Consider the following 20,049-nt stretch of genomic DNA (forward strand, 5'->3'; position numbering starts at 1 on the left):
TCAGAGAGAGAATGGACAGAATAAGTATATCATTGATAATGGTTCCTTTCTCAGCATCTGACACTCCTTTTATGTCATAATTTCTGCCTTTTTCTATTTATCTAATTTTTTTATGTACAGTTTATTAAGCAGTCAGCAAATCTATCCTCAGGTTGGGCTATACATCACATAGCTGCTGAATATTTACTATCGTTATGCCATCCATATACACTTGAAGAGTATCTTAAAGTTCGCTACAGTAGCAAATGAGTCTGACTAATTTACTGATATAATCTTTGGGTAAGTCTTTTTCTCTATAATTTCTCCAGGATTAACCCCCTCCTTCCCCCCCTCTCTCTCTCTCTCTCTCTCTCTCACCAAGAATATTGATGTCATCTGTTTGCAGGAATGTAGATTGAAAGATGGAGCACCTCCACCAAACTTGCCTGGATATGCAGCTTATAACCTAAGGTCAACCAACTGTTGTGTGATGTATGTCAGAAAGAACTTGCCACATTCACTCCTTTCCTTGCAGAGTCGAGTTAACATGCAGTATCATGGTGTCAAAGTATATGCAGGCGATTTTTCCATAAATATTTTTAATCTCTATGCCCCAGCGAACCAGCTTCGACCTGATGCTTTACCAGATCGCATCAATAGTGAACCTACCATCATTCTTGGAGATTTTAATGCCAGACATAAGAATATTGGTGGGTCTATAACAAACACCAATGGAACTAAACTAGTGAGATTGCTAAATGAGCATGATAATGTTCGAATTGTGGGCACTACTGAGCCTACTCACATATATGGTGGCATACTAGATCTGTGTCTTGGATTTAATACATCATATACGATGCATGACTCTGTCATAGTTGATGATCTTCTATCTGATCACTTCCCAAGACTAACAACTGTCAATCTTGATCACATCTCCAGCAATCAAGGAGCTAAATACAGAAGGAGGAAACTTATTCTCAAACCAGAACACAGAGACAACTTTATTAACCACTTGGATCAATGGTATAAGAATTACGAGCCCATTGGCACACAAAAATTTAATGATGATTTAATTACCACTATTGAGAGTGTTCTCACAGATCAAGTGGGCAGGAATAGGAAACAAAGACCCTCCACTATAAATAACAATAAAAACCAATGTAAATACTATAATGATCCACAGCTACGCAATCTAACACATGCAGCTAGGAGGATTGGTAAAGCATACCGTGAATGTAGAACCCCAGACCTGCTCAGAACGTTCCAAGCTGCACTAACAAATGCAAGGAATAGAAAGGAAGAACTTAGGCAACAGGAATGGGAACAGTTTGTTAGTGGATTAAATAGGTCCACCCCTTTGAGTTTGGCTTGGAAAGGTATAAATAAAATAACCAGGAAAAAGACTGGCAATGTTGCTCATCCCTTTCCTCTTGAAAAAGCAAATGACCTCATAAATGACTGGTCCAAAACATCCAGGCATGAAAGCCTTCCATCTCATATTAGAAAAAATTTAGAGAGTACTTCTGAAGAAATGTTGAAACTGATTAATTTTATGAGCCAAAATATTGATGAGAGTGATTGCCTCTTTACCGAGTATGAATTAGATAATGCATTAACCAAAGGTCGATCAACTGCTCCTGGAGAGGATGGTATAACCTATGATATTCTCAGAACTCTAAGGCACGTGCCTGATAACCCTTTGTTGGCACTGTATAATCTCAGTTACATTGAGGGCATTCTTCCTACTTCCTGGACCAATAGTCTCATTGTGCCTATCCCTAAGCCCCAACAGCCTGATACATTTAGGCCGATCTCCTTAACTAGTTGTCTTTGTAAAACTTTTGAAAGAATGATGCTTAACAGACTGTACTACAGAATCAGACACCAACTTTCCCCCTACCTCTATGGGTTCATGAAAGGTAAAAGTGTGCAGAACTGTATTTCCACCTTTCTCACTGCACACACCTCTACTAGTTTTACCACTTTTCTTGATCTAAAATCTGCATTTGATATTGCGAACAGAACCGTTATACTACATGAACTAGCCAAAATGAATATTGGTGGTAGCTTACTCTGCTGGATAATAGGATACCTGTCAAATAGAGTATCCTCTGTCCTTTACCAAGGCTTCAGAAGTGATTCTAAAGAAATGTCTTTAGGTACACCGCAGGGAGGAGTTCTTAGTCCCATGCTATTTAATATTCTGATTAATGCTCTCCTAAATGCTCTACCTGCCTCACCTAAACATATAGCTATAAGCTATGCTGATGATATCATGATCCATACAACAGGGCATAAGAAGATGAATACCATTCTTAATGAAGTTCAAGCAATTTGTAATCGACTAGGCCTCATAATATCTTCCTCTAAAACAAAGATATTAACAAGCAAACGACATCCCCCACCCATCTATTTGCAGGGTGAAATCATTAGCTACGTTAAAACTTACAGATATCTTGGTGTAGATGTACCCTTTAACAAATCCACTATACCACAACTAAACAAGAAATGCAAAGCTAGGCTAAATGCTCTCAAAGCTGTTGCTGGCTACAATCCCAACTATGGTGCTAATGTGAGAATCGTGAGAATGATGTACATAGCCTATGTTAGGTCCTTAATTGATTATGCTGCTCCCATGTTGATATTAGCTAGAGAAAGTTCTCTCCGACCCTTGGAGTTAATGCAAAATGAAGCTCTCAGGATTATTCTTGGCTGTCCCAGATCTACAAAAGTTCTTAACATGAGGAAGGAGCTTGGTATTTCTAGTATCAGTGATAGGATTGTTGAAATTAACACTGTACTCGGTATTAGAATGTTGAGAAACGAACCAGACACTGTCACAGTGAATCTTACCAAGTGTCTAGAGGTAAATACACACAGATCTAAATGGATTGTGAAAACGTGCAATTGCATTAAGTTTTATAACCTACATGAACTGTATCACTGTAGGCAACAAGAGCATTTCACCCCTCCATGGAAGATGTGTTCATTTAATATCACATACCTACAAGTCCCTCCCAAGAAGCTCATTGCTAGTAATCCCTTCCTTAAATCTCTTGTTAGAGCAACTGCTCAAGAAGAAATTTCTCACCTAGCTGGTAGTAATAAGTTATCACAAGTTATATACACTGATGGATCTAAACAGGAGTCTTCTGGCAGGGCTGCATCTGCTCTTGTTGCCACCTCCCTAGTTAAGAATGATAATAAATTTGTTGAGTTAGGCATAAGAATTAACAACTGGGCGTCTACACTGCAAACTGAATTGTTTGCAATCCTAATGGCGCTAAAGCTAACCTATGACACTGAGCTTGACTCTATCATCATTACTGATTCTATGTCATCATTGAAGGCTCTTGACTCATATAATGACTCCAACAACATGCTCATTGGGGAAGCCAGGTATAGATACTCAAAAATTAGGGACAAAGGAATTAATGTACAATTGCTATGGATCCCATCACACATTGGATTACTCCTTCATGATAAAGTTGATATGTTAGCCAAGAAGAGTACCCAGAAGGAGAATGTAGAATATAACTTTGGTATAACTGTGTCTAGCATTAGGAATAATATTAGGAGAGAAGTAAATAATGAAAATGATTGTTATAGGAATGCAGTTAGAAGCCTGAGTAGATCTATAACCCACTATGATAACATGAACGTAGATAAGTATGTTTATGGAGCAACTTGCAATGTGAACAGACTGACTGATGTTGTAGTGGCCAGGCTTAGGCTTGGTTACAAGTACTTCTGGCAGTTTGGGAGACACACAGATGATGATCAAACTAAATGTAAATTATGTGATCAGGCATATGGTCACTCTCTTGAACACTATGTGCTTAATTGTCCACTTATTGAGGAATACAGAGACAGACAGTATAATAACCTATGTGACATGTCAAGATATCTTATTAATGAAAATAAGATACCAGATATACTAAGCAAATTTCCTAAATTTGCTTGTAACAGATAAGTGAACTATAGATATGTAGATATAAATCCATATGTATTCCTGTTAACCCTTTGGGGCCTAGTTCCTAGGCCTTTTGTGTATCCATATGCTCTCGCGCTACCGTCCACAGGATGGATATGGGGTGCACAATAAACTAGCCACTTCTGTGGCAAAATCTAAAAAAAAATCTAATCTCTCTCTCTCTGCCTATAATTTTGAATATTTGATCATGATCTATATTCCTCAAGTGGCCTGTATTTGTTTTTCCCATTTCCATTACATGGCACATACTAGTACGTATCTACACTAAATTATAACATTCATCAGCCACTGAAGATCTAAGTGCTAAGATCAGTCTAGTAAATTATACCCTATAAAAGTGCCTTTAAACCTTTTAATACATGAAATTGGCTATGTCTTACCACAGTATATCTTGACTTGATCAGAGTAACTTAAAGGCCTCATTTATAAAGAATGTGTAATTACAATTTGGGTTTGTTAAGTACAAAGTCACTATCCTGCCAGGGCATTTCGGGCAGACTAATCCTAGCACATAATAACAAGAATGGTTAAGTTTTTAATGATCTTGATACTAATGCGAGTTAGTTAAGGTGGAGGTTTATAATAATAATCTTGAAGTTGTACATAATAGAAACAATATTACAATTAGTGGGTCAAACAGTAATATTTCATGGATTGGCAGATGTTTAATAGACTAGAGGTTATATAATATTTGGGAGAGTTGCTTCACACTGATTATATAATTCACAAAATCAGGTGTTATATCAAACCATACCATGGGTGGTATGGTTTGTTTGCAATCGTGTCATTACGATTTCGTGAGTCAGGTGTTATATCTCTAGTGTGAGCAGAAAAATATATTCACATACCTGGTAAAATTGAAACATCTCCCGCATTATGTTCAAACTTGCCATGACAATGATCACCCACTTTCCGGCTATTACAAATATGCTGTCTGCCAAGTTCACCTTGTCTTTTATAGCCTGTGTAAATAGAAAAACAAATGGTCAATTAGTACTCGAAATGTTTATGAAATACTGTGGACCCCCGCATAACGATCACCTCCGAATGCGACCAATTATGTAAGTGTATTTATGTAAGTGCGTTTGTACGTGTATGTTTGGGGGTCTGAAATGGACTAATCTACTTCACAATATTCCTTATGGGAACAAATTCGGTCAGTACTGGCACCTGAACATACTTCTGGAGTGAAAAAATATCGTTAACCGGGGGTCCACTGTAATACATAAGAAGGTAAATGGAGTAAATGGTCACCCTACCTGATCCGCCATGAGGCCTGGTCTCAGACCGAGCCGCAGGGGCGTTGATCCCCGAAACCCCCTCCAGGTATACTTCAGGTATACCTAAGTGGGAGACAGCCGGTGTTGAAAAAGTAAATCAGTATTGAAAACTAATATCCAAGAAGTGCCATTAGTGGTCATAGTGGAATTATGCAATGGGATTCACTGATTGTATTGAAACAGCCATTAATATTTAAAATGCAAAACTGTAGAGAAGAATTTACTTTTTAACATACCGGCCGTCTCCCATATCACTGGCTGGGCATTTCGTAATTCATCACAAATGATTTGTGTTACTTACCATTAAACTTGTAGACAATATAAATCCTATTATGACAAAATTATTATTCTGTAATGTCTTGAAGAATATAAAGTCGCAGTTCCGTGACTGGAACAATACACAAATAACCCCCAGATTATTTGTGTATTCAAATAACCGAACAAAATGGTTACTGACTAGGAAAATTAAGTAAGTAGTACTAAAAATGCATTGTAAAATAGGTTTCAAATTAGTTATTTGAAATGTTTGTTGTAGAATATAGTACCTATGGATCGAATAGTCTTCTAGCATAAAATTATATTGAACTATTTGCATATTTCCATATTATTGTTCTCGTTATGTGGGGAAGCGGAACAGAATTCTTCCTCATTAAGCCATGCGTGTCATAAGAGGAGACTAAAATGCCGGGAGCAAGAGGCTAGTAACCCCTTCTCCCATATACATTACTGCTAAATTTAAAAAGAAAAACTTTTTTCTTTTTAGGTCACCCTATCTTGCTGGGATATGACCAGTTCATTGAAAAAAATATATATTTTATCGCCTTGTATTCATAAATAAAGTGTAAACTTTACCTCACAAGAATGTTTCTCCTTGGCTTCTTGAACCATACGTGTATAACCTTCAATGTTGTTCATTTCCATTTTAACCCACGACCAGTTCCTGACAAGTGAGAATAAAATATATCAAGATTACTATACGTTTTGTTGATCCACAAAACATTTAGTTCACTAATATTGCACATGGAAATTTCTTTTTATTGAAGTGTAGTATCAGCACGCCTCTGGCAAGACAGTGATGGAATGAATGATGATGAAAGTGTTTCTTCTTTTTTGGGTCACCCTACATTCGTGGGAAATGGCTGATGTGTTGAAAACAATGTTAAAAGATTGAATATTTTAAATAAATGTTATAATTCATGGGCTGAGGAGTCACTGAGATGGTCTGGGTATTTAGAGAGGATGGGCCATAATAGGATGACCAAAATGGTGTATAAATCTGGAGTAGAAGGAAGAAGAGGTAGAAACTGTGCCATGAAGGGTTGGAGAGAGAGGGGTAAAAGAGGTTTTGAGTGTCAAGGGCTTGAGCATCCAGCAGGGTTGTGTGAGCATGTTAGATTGGAGTGAGTGGAAACAAGTGGTTCTCATTGCAAGACGTGCCTCTGGAGTGTGAGCTGTGTGGCATTTATGGAGGAACTCTTGGAAATTGGTTAACCAAACTTGAGTCCTGGAGGTGGCAAATCCAGTGCCTGCACTCTAGAAGAGGAATGAGGATGTTGCAGTTCAGATGGTCATTTGAATTGCAATGTCTGTGCACTTCTGGCAAGAATGCCACTGAATGACTGATAGTTCATGTATATTCTGTTCTGGTAATGCTACCTTGGTGGGGAAATGACTGGTGTCAAAATTAAAAGCCTAGCAAAATAAAGCAAAAATCAAACTATAAAATTATATAACTAATAACCATTAAACTGTCCAAACATAGATTTGGTTGATCAGACGCTGATTCACCAGGAGGCCTGGTCACAGACCGGGCCGCGGGGGTGTTGACCCCCAGAACTCCCTCCAGGTAAACTCCAGGTACATTCGCTCGCTTAGCACTCCAAACTTAGATCTACATTTTTTTTTTACATGACTTCAAACGGAGAAAATCAAGGTCGGAGCGCTACGCACATAAACGTAGATCTATTACTACAGAAAAAGCGTCCTTCCTCCAAAATTTGCACCAGTCAACTATAGTGATAATATAGCATTTATTGTGGTGGAGACGGAAAAAACAAAAATAGAAAAGCCAGATACAGCGATTGATAAACAAAGAGGTCGACTGTACGTCATTGTAGGAGCTGCCAGATATCACCGGCTCTTCAACACGCAAGTTATACTTTTGTATCAGTCAAATCACATATTACTCGGGTAGATAATTTCCAGTAGATCCTTCATGTGTTAGCTCAAATCACCGACCAGTATGTTTTAAATAAGTGACCCACTGATCAGATCAGATCGACTGGTCCGAACCCTTGACTGGTCCGAACCCTTGACTGGTCCGAACCCTTGACTGGTCCGAACCCTTGACTGGTCCGAACCCTTGACTGGTCCGAACCCTTGACTGGTCCGAACCCGGGACTGGTTTCAAACAGTTTCGTTGGACAATAAAGCAGACTGTAAACGGATGGGGTTGTAGGCGCCCTTATAAACACAAACATTAAAAATCAGGAACGTGCACGGTAAGCTGTCCAATATACAAAAAGAGTTAGAAACAGAAATACAAATAGCTAGAGCTTCATTTAAGGTTATTAATATAATATTCAAGAGGTTGCTAGTAGAATTGCAGTAAATCAACCATTCACATCATTATGAAGCTGTGTGTAGTCTGTGGTCAGTCAAACAAACGGGCTTCCACATGGATAAATTGTCATTTTTGTGGAAATTGGTGTCACGCTCCTTGTGCAGATATCCCAGAACTAGCTACAAGCAGTATTAAAACAGAGAAGTGTTTTTGGGTATGCCCAAATGAGGAAAATCTGTGGACTAAAATCACAAGGGTATTAAAAGAGGACAACATCAAAGCTGCTTTCATAGAAAACCTGGAAGCTTTCTACAACAGATGGGAACATAAAAAGTCTGGGCTGAATGGTACTGCCCTTGATACTGGCCATGTAGTCACAAACTGTAAGGCTGGAGGTGATGTCCTGGTAGTCAGTAAATGTGGGGCTGATAGTGCTGTCCTGGGAGACAGTAATGGTGAAGCTGGAGGTGCTGTCCTGGGAGACAGTAATGGTGAAGCTGGAGGTGCTGTCCTGGGAGACAGTAATGGTGAAGCTGGAGGTGCTGTCCTGGGAGACAGTAATGGTGAAGCTGGAGGTGCTGTCCTGGGAGACAGTAATGGTGAAGCTGGAGGTGCTGTCCTGGGAGACAGAAATGGTGAAGCTGGAGGTGCTGTCCTGGGAGACAGTAATGGTGAAGCTGGAGGTGCTGTCCTGGGAGACAGAAATGGTGAAGCTGGAGATACTGTCCTGGGAGACAGTAATGGTGAAGCTGGAGATTTTGTCCAGGTAGTCGGGAATTATACGCAGGAAGGAATACATATAAATGACCTCATAGAGGACAGGAGCCATAGTAGGGAAACAAGTGTAGTCAAAGATAAGATAAAACCAATATTGCAAACTAGAAATACCGCAGGAAATAGCAAACAAGAGGACTCCAATAGCAATAGTGAGGATAAATTACCAAAAACAACTGGTGGGAGCTCCATTGTTGGTGCTAGGGAGGATAGGAATAAGACAGGGAAACATGCACCAACAGGGAATACAGTCACAGAAACCCAAGGCAAGCGGAAACCAAGCCTGTGCACATACTATGCACTTGGTATCTGCTGGCATGGGAAATCTGGAAAAACAGATGGGACATGCAACTATGACCACCCTAGAAAATGTCATGTCCATATGACAACAGGAAAATGCAAACTCCCTTCCTGTAAGCTTTTTCACCCTGAAATGTGTACCTCTTCAGTACAGGAAAGACTGTGCTATAACTTAAATTGCCAGGCATACCATCTAAAGGGGACAAAAAGATACAAAACATCCAGGCCATGGGAAAACCTGGGTAGCCACAGCCACTCAAGAGGGAGAGGTTTTTTAGTGCCAGGAAGGAAAAAAAACTGGCAGGAAATGGCAGAAATCGTACACCAAATCCAGTCATTCCTGGAGTGGAACCACAGTCGATGGCCTCCACTCCAAACCAACAGATACAGATACTAATGCCGGAAAAAAAATCCCCCCCCAGTACCAACAATACCACCAGTCCGATAACATTCTTCTTTGCAAATATACAGGGTCTAAAGCCAGCAACAAACAACAAAATACCTTTCATCCGTGGACTGCATGCAGAGGCAAAGGCAATGTTCGCGGCTTTCACTGAGACCCACATAAAGGATCACTTGGACAACGAAATATGGATCCCAGGTTACAACCTATACAGATGTGACAGAGTGAACAGGCAAAAGGGGGGGGGTTGGCCTGTACATTGCAGAGTCACTTGTTTGCACAGAACTGCTTAATGCCTCAAATGACGTAGTGGAAGTTTTAGCAGTAAAGGTCGAGAACCAAAACCTAGTCATTGTGGTAGTCTACAAGCCTCCGGATGCAACTTCCCAGCAATTCCAGGAACAGCTGTTAAAAATTGACCACTGTCTGGAAAATCTTCCAGCTCCTGCACCCAACATCTTGCTCCTGGGGGATTTCAACTTAAGGCACCTAAAATGGAGGAATATAGCAAATAATATTGTTGCAGAAATAACACCAGGAGGCAGCTCTGATGAAAACTCACACTCACACGAGCTTTTAAATCTCTGCACAAAATTCAATTTAAACCAGCAAATAATAGAGCCTACTAGACTGGAGAATACACTAGACCTCATATTCACTAACAATGATGATCTGATAAGAAATGTCACCATATCAAAAACAATATACTCAGATCACAACATAATTGAGGTTCAGACATGTATGCGTGGAGCCCCAGACCGACAAAATGAGACTAGTCACGAGGGAGCATTCACCAAATTCAACTTCAATAACAAAAACATAAAGTGGGACCAAGTAAACCAAGTCCTAACCGATATAAGCTGGGAAGATATACTAAGCAACACAGACCCAAACTTATGCCTAGAACAGATTAACTCGGTGGCACTCGATGTATGCACAAGGCTTATTCCTCTACGAAAAAGGAGGAGTAGATGTAAAATAGAAAGAGACAGGCGCTCCCTTTACAGGCGACGGAAAAGAATAACAGAGCGGCTAAAAGAGGTCAATATATCTGAAATGCGCAGGGAGACACTGGTCAGAGAAATAGCAAGCATCGAACTTAAGCTAAAAGAATCCTTTAGGAGTCAGGAATCGCGGGAAGAACTAAAAGCCATAAATGAAATCGAAAGAAACCCAAAGTATTTCTTCGCCTATGCCAAATCAAAATCGAGAACAACGTCCAGTATTGGGCCCCTACTTAAACAAGATGGGTCCTACACAGATGACAGCAAGGAAATGAGTGAGCTACTCAAGTCCCAATATGACTCAGTTTTTAGCAAGCCGCTAACCAGACTGAGAGTCGAAGATCAAAATGAATTTTTTATGAGAGAGCCACAAAATTTGATTAACACAAGCCTATCCGATGTTATCCTGACGCCAAATGACTTCGAACAGGCGATAAATGACATGCCCATGCACTCTGCCCCAGGGCCAGACTCGTGGAACTCTGTGTTCATCAAGAACTGCAAGAAGCCCCTATCACGAGCCTTTTCCATCCTATGGAGAGGGAGCATGGACACGGGGGTCGTCCCACAGTTACTAAAAACAACAGACATAGCCCCACTCCACAAAGGGGGCAGTAAAGCAACAGCAAAGAACTACAGACCAATAGCACTAACATCCCATATCATAAAAATCTTTGAAAGGGTCCTAAGAAGCAAGATCACCACGCATCTAGAAACCCATCAGTTACACAACCCAGGGCAACATGGGTTTAGAACAGGTCGCTCCTGTCTGTCTCAACTATTGGACCACTACGACAAGGTCCTAAATGCACTAGAAGACAAAAAGAATGCAGATGTAATATATACAGACTTTGCAAAAGCCTTCGACAAGTGTGACCATGGCATAATAGCGCACAAAATGCGTGCTAAAGGAATAACAGGAAAAGTCGGTCGATGGATCTATAATTTCCTCACTAACAGAACACAGAGAGTAGTCGTCAACAGAGTAAAGTCCGAGGCAGCTACGGTGAAAAGCTCTGTTCCACAAGGCACAGTACTCGCTCCCATCTTGTTCCTCATCCTTATATCCGACATAGACAAGGATGTCAGCCACAGCACCGTGTCTTCCTTTGCAGATGACACCCGAATCTGCATGACAGTGTCTTCCATTGCAGACACTGCAAAGCTCCAGGCAGACATCAACCAAATCTTTCAGTGGGCTGCAGAAAACAATATGAAGTTCAACGATGAGAAATTTCAATTACTCAGATATGGTAAACGTGAGGAAATTAAATCGTCATCAGAGTACAAAACAAATTCTGGCCACAAAATAGAGCGAAACACCAACGTCAAAGACCTGGGAGTGATCATGTCGGAGGATCTCACCTTCAAGGACCATAACATTGTATCAATCGCATCTGCTAGAAAAATGACAGGATGGATAATGAGAACCTTCAAAACTAGGGAGGCCAAGCCCATGATGACACTCTTCAGGTCACTTGTTCTATCTAGGCTGGAATATTGCTGCACACTAACAGCACCTTTCAAGGCAGGTGAAATTGCCGACCTAGAAAATGTACAGAGAACTTTCACGGCGCGCATAACGGAGATAAAACACCTCAATTATTGGGAGCGCTTGAGGTTCCTAAACCTGTATTCCCTGGAACGCAGGAGGGAGAGATACATGATTATATACACCTGGAAAATCCTAGAGGGACTAGTACCGAACTTGCACACGAAAATCACTCATTACAAAAGCAAAAGACTTGGCAGACGATGCACCATCCCCCCCAATGAAAAGCAGGGGTGTCACTAGCACGTTAAGAGACCATACAATAAGTGTCAGGGGCCCGAGACTGTTCAACTGCCTCCCAGCACACATAAGGGGGATTACCAACAGACCCCTGGCAGTCTTCAAGCTGGCACTGGACAAGCACCTAAAGTCAGTTCCGGATCAGCCGGGCTGTAGCTCGTATGTTGGTTTGCGTGCAGCCAGCAGCAACAGCCTGGTTGATCAGGCTCTGATCCACCAGGAGGCCTGGTCTCAGACCGAGCCGCGGGGGCGTTGACCCCCGGAACTCTCTCCAGGTAAACTCCAGGTATGTTTGGACAGTTTAAGTGTTAATATTAATTAAAGTCGACTTACCTTGCTGTAAGGATGTAACCAGTGAGGAATGTCAGGAAGACCATGTAGAATGAGAGAGTCAAATAGTATACAAACCTGTGAAAGTAAAAGTTTTGTTAAACAAGTCAGATAGTATACAAACCTGTAAAAGTTTTAAATGGTACAATGATATCTTGGTAACCCAGAATACCTGTAGGGAGGCCACTTTGAAAAATATTACAGTACTCTTATTGTATTTCCAGATTAGAATTTTTTTTGTAAGAAGTGGCAGAAAATAGTGTTAATTACACACCACCACTGTCTTGCCTCTGGCAAGACAGTGGTGGTGTGTCTCTGCCTCTGGCAAGACAGTGGTGGTGTGTCTCTGCCTCTGGCAAGACAGTGGTGGTGTGTCTCTGCCTCTGGCAAGACAGTAGTGGTGTGTCTCTGCCTCTGGCAAGACAGTAGTGGTGTGTCTCTGCCTCTGGCAAGACAGTGGTGGTGTGTCTCTGCCTCTGGCAAGACAGTGGTGGTGTGTCTCTGCCTCTGGCAAGACAGTGGTGGTGTGTCTCTGCCTCTGGCAAGACAGTGGTGGTGTGTCTCTGCCTCTGGCAAGACAGTGGTGGTGTGTCTCTGCCTCTGGCAAGACAGTGATGGTGTGAATGATGAAAGTGTTTCTTTTTTAGTTCACCCTGCCTCAGTGGGAGACGAGCAGTGTGTTAAAATAAAAAACACACTGAATACAGGACACCATAGGTATGCAACTCAAGTCCCAAAAAACATTTGTCTCCACTCCTATTTAACATGGGTGACCTACAAAGAAAAACAAAAGATTTTTTTTTTAAATTTAGTAATACAGACAATTTACCTTCCATAATTCATCCACTTGTGTTTAACGAGTGAGATGGAGACTGGATGAGCCAAGAGATTTAACCTTCTATACTTCACCATGAGCATTAATGGATGGTTGTTTTTAAGCTCCCTGGCATCATTGGTATATGGCTCGGCATGTTCCAGCAGCTGCCCATCCTCATCAAATGGTGGTTCAAGGGTTGACACTGAAGCAAGGGAGTCAGTGTCGCTGCCATTCTGAAAGGTGTATGTATCATCCACGAGCTCAAAGTTAACCAATGCTTCAAATCTCCTGTCGTCTGAGTCCATGCCATTGGTTGAAGTGCACCTGGAGAGAATTTATATTCAAAAACATTGAAAAGTAAAAGGAAATCTTATTATATTAATGGTATACAATATTAACCAATAGTTAGATGAATGAGAGACACGTGCAACAGTTGGGTATCTCAACTACTGAAACATTTTGCAATAAAGATACTCAATTGTTGCAATGTGTCTTGCTCATCTAATCGTTTGTCATATTTATTTTATTTATTTTTTAACACAATGGCCATCTCCCACCGAGGCATGGTGACCCCAGGGAAAAAAAGAAACACGTGGTTTTCTTCTTTTTACATTTAGTAATTTATACAGGAGAAAGGGTTACTAGCACCTTGCTCCCGGCATTTTAGTTGCCTCTTATCACACACATGACTAATGGAGGAAGGATTTTTCTCCACTTCTCCATGGAGAAGATGGCTTATATTATGAATCTAAATTTTGCATTTCACAACAAAAATAGATTAGATGCCTACCTATCAAGTACTACTTCTGCAACACCTGGGAATTTCTGGATAAGCATCCTGAAAGGAGTGATGCGCCGACCCCTGTCATCCATCCTTACATTCCTGAGACCTGCCTCCCACTCAGCTGACCTCACAATTGCCATGCAGACATCCCTAAAACAGAACGCAATCAAATTATTAAATACTTGTATTCTACAAAAGGAAATATCAATGTTCATTCAAATCAAGAGATTTATTGGGTTACCACTTACCTAAATTACAGCAGTATATATGAACCAAAATATAATTCTTCATGAACATATGAATGTGCTCTATAAAATATTAGAAATATCAATATAAAAAAATAAAATTAATTTTAAATGTAACATACATGCACAGGTGCTCCTTGTGCTACAGTGGGGTTACGTTCCAACAAACCCATCATACGTCTAAAATGTCATACGGTGAATATGAACACATGGTAAATAAGCAAGTAAATTAATAACTACTGTCTCTGAAGAATAAGAAAATAAATAATTACTGTAACTAAATATCAGTATAGAAAAATAAATAAATGAATGCAAGTTATGGATTTGCCCCCCTCATGGAAGGTTCCTTGATGTTGGTGAGGGGCTCTTGATTTAGGGAATTGGAACTGTGCTCCAGTTCCCCAAATTAAGCCTGAATGCCTTCCACATCCCCCCCCCCGGGCGCTGTATAATCCTACGGGTTTAGCGCTTCCCCTTTGATTATAATAATAATAATATGGATTTGCTGCCTTCATGCTGGGTAATTATCTTAAGGATTCATCTGCAAAGTAACTGCTTTTGCATTACTGTATGATCAAAATATCTTAAGTCAAATCATCGTAAGCTGAGGATCACCTGTAATAGAAGAATCCTTAAAATACGCTAATATACTGTCACCTTTTGCCAGCAGCAATAGCAAGTTCTAACGCATTCCTCCCAGAAGTGTCGCAGGCAGCAAGTGATGCACCTCGCTCCAATAGTAGTCGGGTCACTGCAACGTGACCTTCCCTTGCTGCCAGTTGCAAGGGAGTCGTTTTTGTCTAGTAACATCAAATATAAAAAAAACATAAAAGATCATGAAATTTATGTATGTTAACTATGCTTACATAATAAGCATCCATAGTATACTAATCAATAATAATAATAATAATAATAATAATTATTTCTACAAGTACATGTATGTACAAGGTATACAGACCATAGCTGACATCAGTGACATACTACTATATAGAAAGCCGCTTGTTATGCGGAGCATTCTGGGCAAATTAGGTCAGTTCTGTCCCAGGATGTGACCCACACCAATTCACTAGCACCCAGGTGCCCATTTCACTGATGGAATATAGACAGCCGGTGTAAAGAAACACACCCAATGTTTCTACCCTCGCCAGGAATCAAACCAAGACCCACACTGTGTGAAGCAATAGCTTTAGCCACCAGGCCATGGGACACCATGGCCTGGTGTATTGAACACTTGTCAATGTTCAGTAATAATCCACACAAAGGAGGTGACCAAACAGAGTTGAATAACTATAGGCCAATATCCAATTTACACTCTCTCTCAAAAATCTTCGAAAAATTAATTCATAAACGAATCTACTCCTACCTCATTTATTTATTTATTTATTTAAAAATTTGTGCACACATACAGAGGTACAAAAAATACAGAAAAGAGCAGTATGCCAAAGCCACTTATACTATGCATAGCATTACGGGCTGGCTTAAAATTAACTTAAGATGAACTAAGCAATGATGACATCGGTGATAAAACTTTAATGTAAACAGATTACTATAAAGCACAAGTGAGTATTACAAAGACAGGTCATATGGTTGTATGCATTGTTGTACATTCAGTAGAATGGAGTATTCTGTTAGGTAGTGTATTTAAAAAATAATAAAGTTAGATTGGGTTTTAGGTTTAACATTTATGTGATATAATTGTGAGAAACATTTAAGATATACAATTTATAAGGTTCAGTTATTCAGTATTTATTTGGTTTTGGGTGAGTAAGTGATCTTTGAGAAGAGACTTGAATTTATAAACAGGTAGTGTTTCTTTTATATTTACAGGTAATGAGTTCCAGATTTTAGGGCCTTTTATGTGCATTGAGTTTTTGCATAGTGTGAGATGGACACGAGGAACATCAAAGAGTGATCTGTGCCTTGTGTTATGGTCATGTGTTCTGTTGAGGTTGGCAAGGAGATGTTTGAGGGGAGGGTTAATATCAGAGTTAAGTGTTCTATGTATGTAATAGGTGCAGTAATAAGTATGAATGTTTTGTATGGTGAATAGGTTTAGTGTATTGAATATTGGTGGAGTGTGCTGCCTATAGTGAGAATTTGTTATCATTCTAACTGCAGCCTTTTGTTGGGTAATTAGTGGTCTGAGATGGTTACTTGTTGTTGAGCCCCATGCACAAATTCCATAGGTGAGATAGGGGTAAATAAGAGAGTGATATAGGGCCAGGAGGGCTGACTGTGGAGCATAGTACCGTATCTTCGATAGTATGCCTACAGTCTTGGAAATTTTCTTAGAAATTTGTTGTATATGTGTATGAAATTTGAGTCTATTATCAAGGTGGATTCCTAAGAATTTTCCCTCTGTTAGCTTTGTGATAGGTGATCCGTTTATCATTATGTTAAGAGGGACATCTGTAGCTCTGTTACCAAACTGAATGAAGTAGGTTTTGTCAATGTTTAGTGTAAGTTTGTTAGTCCTCATCCAGGTAGATATTTTCTGTAATTCTGTATTTACAGTATTGGCTAGCGTGACTGGGCTCGGGTGGGAGAAGACGTATGTAGTGTCATCTGCAAATAGTGTGGGTTTGAGTAATTGCGAAGCATTTGGTAGGTCATTTATGTATAGGAGAAAGAGAAGAGGGCCAAGGACACTTCCCTGTGGGACACCAACTGTAATTGGTTGTGCAGAAGAGTTTGCCCCATTTGCATACACATATTGGCTTCTGTTGCTGAGGTATGACTTGAGGTAGTTGAGGGAGTGCCCTCTTATACCATAGTGTGACAATTTTACGTGGAGCAAGTCATGGTTAACTGTATCAAAAGCTTTACGTAAGTCAATGAAGATCCCCAGTGGGACTTCTTTTTTCTCTATTGCAGTGTATATATGTTCTAGCATGTGTATAATAGCATCATTAGTATTTTTATTTGGCCTGAATTCAAATTGGTAGGGGTTGAGTATGTTTTGGGAGATAAGGTAGGAGTAGATTCGTTTATGAATTAATTTTTCGAAGATTTTTGAGAGAGGGTGTAAGTTGGATATTGGCCTATAGTTATTCAACTCTGTTTGGTCTCCTCCTTTGTGGATCGGGGTGACCCTTGCTATTTTGAGTACTGTGGGGAAGGTGGAGGATTCAATGGATTTGTTAAAGAGTGTTGCAATGATTGGTGATAGCATTTGTGACACTTTTTTGTATATAAAGGGTGGTAAGGTATTTAAATCTCCTGCCTTGTTTTTTAGCGTGTTGATAATAAGGGAGACTTCGTATGGGTTAGTCGGAGCTAGGAACAGTGTGTTCGGGTAGTTGCCAGTGAGGTAGTCATTTGGTGGGGTATCTGAGCTTGGGATTTTATTGGCAAGGTTTTGTCCTATAGTGGAGAAGAAGTCATTGAGTCTGTTTGCTGTTTCTGTTGGTGGGAGTTGGGGTTCATCTGATTTTGCTAATTTTATTTCGCTATTTCGTGATATCTTTTTTGTTCCTAGAATTTCTGATAGGGTTTTCCAGGTCTTTTTTATATCACCTCGTAAGTTGGATAATCTGTTCTCATAATACAATTTTTTTGCCCTTCTTATCAGGCTGGTTAGGATTGACGAGTAACGTTTTGTTTGGTCTCTGGTTATGTGACCCATTCTGTACTGTTTTTCATCTCCCATAACATTCTCAACCCCTGCCAATTTGGATTCAGGCCTAATAAAAATACTAATGATGCTATTATACACATGCTAGAACATATATACACTGCAGTAGAGAAAAAAGAAGTCCCTCTGGGGATCTTCATTGACTTACATAAAGCTTTTGATACAGTTGACCATGACTTGCTCCACGTAAAATTGTCACACTATGGTATTAGAGGGCACTCCCTCAACTACCTCAAGTCTTACCTCAGCAAGAGAAGCCAATATGTGTACGCAAATGGGGCAAACTCTTCCGCACAACCAATTACAGTTGGTGTCCCACAGGGAAGTGTCCTTGGCCCTCTTCTCTTTCTCCTATACATAAATGACCTACCAAATGCTTCGCAATTACTCAAACCCACACTATTTGCAGATGACACCACATACGTCTTCTCTCACCCGAGCCCAGTCACGCTAGCCAATACTGTAAACACCGAATTACAGAAAATATCTACCTGGATGAGGACTAACAAACTTACACTAAACATTGACAAAACCTACTTCATTCAGTTTGGTAGCAGAGCTACAGATGTCCCTCTTAACATAATGATAAACGGATCACCTATCACAAAGCTAACAGAGGGAAAATTCTTAGGAATCCACCTCGATAATAGACTCAAATTTCATACACATATACAACAAATTTCTAAGAAAATTTCCAAGACTGTAGGCATACTATCGAAGATACGGTACTATGTTCCACAGTCAGCCCTCCTGGCCCTCTATCACTCTCTTATTTACCCATATCTTACCTATGGAATTTGTGCATGGGGCTCAACAACAACTAACCATCTCAGACCACTAATTACCCAACAAAAGGCTGCAGTTAGAATGATAACAAATTCTCACTACAGGCAGCACACTCCACCAATATTCAAAACACTAAACCTACTCACCATACAAGACATCCATACTTATTACTGCACCTATTACATACATAGAACACTTAACTCTGATATTAACCCTCCCCTCAAACATCTCCTTGCCAACCTCAACAGAACACATGACCATAACACAAGGCACAGATCACTCTTTGATGTTCCTCGTGTCCATCTCACACTATGCAAAAACTCAATGCACATAAAAGGCCCTAAAATCTGGAATTCATTACCTGTAAATATAAAAGAAACACTACCTGTTTATAAATTCAAGTCTCTTCTCAAAGTTCATTTACTCACTCAAAACCAAATAAATACTGAATAACTGAACCTTATAAATTGTATATCCTAAATGTTACTCACAATTATATCACACAAATGTTAAACCTAACTTTGTTATTTTATTTTTTAAATACACTACCTAACAGAATACTCCATTCTACTGAATGAACAACAATGCATGCAACCATAGGACCTGTCTTTGTAATACTCACTTGTGCTTTATAGTTATCTGTTTACAATAATGTCTTATCACTGATTTCATCATTGCTTAGTTAATCTTAAGTTAATTTTAAGCCAGCCCGTAATGCTATGCATATAAGTGGCTTTGGCATGCTGCTCTTACCTGTATTTTTTTGTACCTCTGTATGTATGCTAAATTTCTAAATAAATAAAATAAAATAAATAAATAAAAGACAGAAACTCCAGAAGATTAATTGTCTGACGTGTTCCCCACCTGCCACTCCCTTGTACGGGGAGAGGTGCAGACTTCCCTATATATTTATATTCCCCTTTTACTTAATTACATTTAACATTAAGAAATGTTTAATTGTGATGTTTATGTACTTCTAGAAAAACACAGAAATGAGTGATCATGAAAATGCTTTCTTCGGCAATGCATTATAAATAAGACTATGGAAACTGTAATAGCCACTCAGAACGTAGGTATATTTACGAACTATTGCAATTTTTTTGCTTTTGAAGTCAAAAACTTAGCACTTGGATATATATATATAACACTGTAGGTGGGTCATAGTGTTGACTTAGTTTATCTTTTTAATAATATTACATATAAACTACATTTTGTAAACTGCAGAAAGAAACAAAATTACTTTGTTATAATTTGGTTGCCAGGTAAAAATTCTACTGTGACTTTTGTCAAGGGCTACTATTAAAAAGCAAAATTAAGCTATTTATTTATTTTTTTTTTTTCAACAAGTTGGCCGTCTCCCACCG

At 39.6% G+C, this 20,049-nt stretch overlaps 1 protein-coding gene across 10 annotated transcripts in view; it reads right to left on the reverse strand.

The window, feature by feature from the left end:
* Positions 1–20,049, reverse strand: part of LOC128704677 (transient receptor potential cation channel subfamily A member 1 homolog) — a 160,472-nt gene that overhangs the window by 39,637 nt on the left and 100,786 nt on the right. For 9 of the 10 annotated variants that reach the window (XM_070079577.1, XM_070079576.1, XM_070079582.1 and 6 more), the window contains 6 exons: positions 14,923–15,065; positions 14,027–14,170; positions 13,249–13,560; positions 12,423–12,497; positions 6,106–6,193; positions 4,822–4,935 (listed from right to left, as the gene is read on the reverse strand). In XM_070079577.1, the coding sequence (XP_069935678.1) occupies positions 4,822–4,935; positions 6,106–6,193; positions 12,423–12,497; positions 13,249–13,560; positions 14,027–14,170; positions 14,923–15,065 (876 nt within the window). Of the gene's footprint in view, positions 1–3,070; positions 3,167–4,821; positions 4,936–6,105; positions 6,194–12,422; positions 12,498–13,248; positions 13,561–14,026; positions 14,171–14,922; positions 15,066–20,049 lie in introns of all 10 variants that reach the window. The other variant, XM_070079584.1, reaches the window with a different exon arrangement.

The sequence above is a fragment of the Cherax quadricarinatus genome, chromosome 100 (assembly GCF_038502225.1).
Source record: "Cherax quadricarinatus isolate ZL_2023a chromosome 100, ASM3850222v1, whole genome shotgun sequence".
NCBI lineage: Eukaryota > Metazoa > Arthropoda > Malacostraca > Decapoda > Parastacidae > Cherax > Cherax quadricarinatus.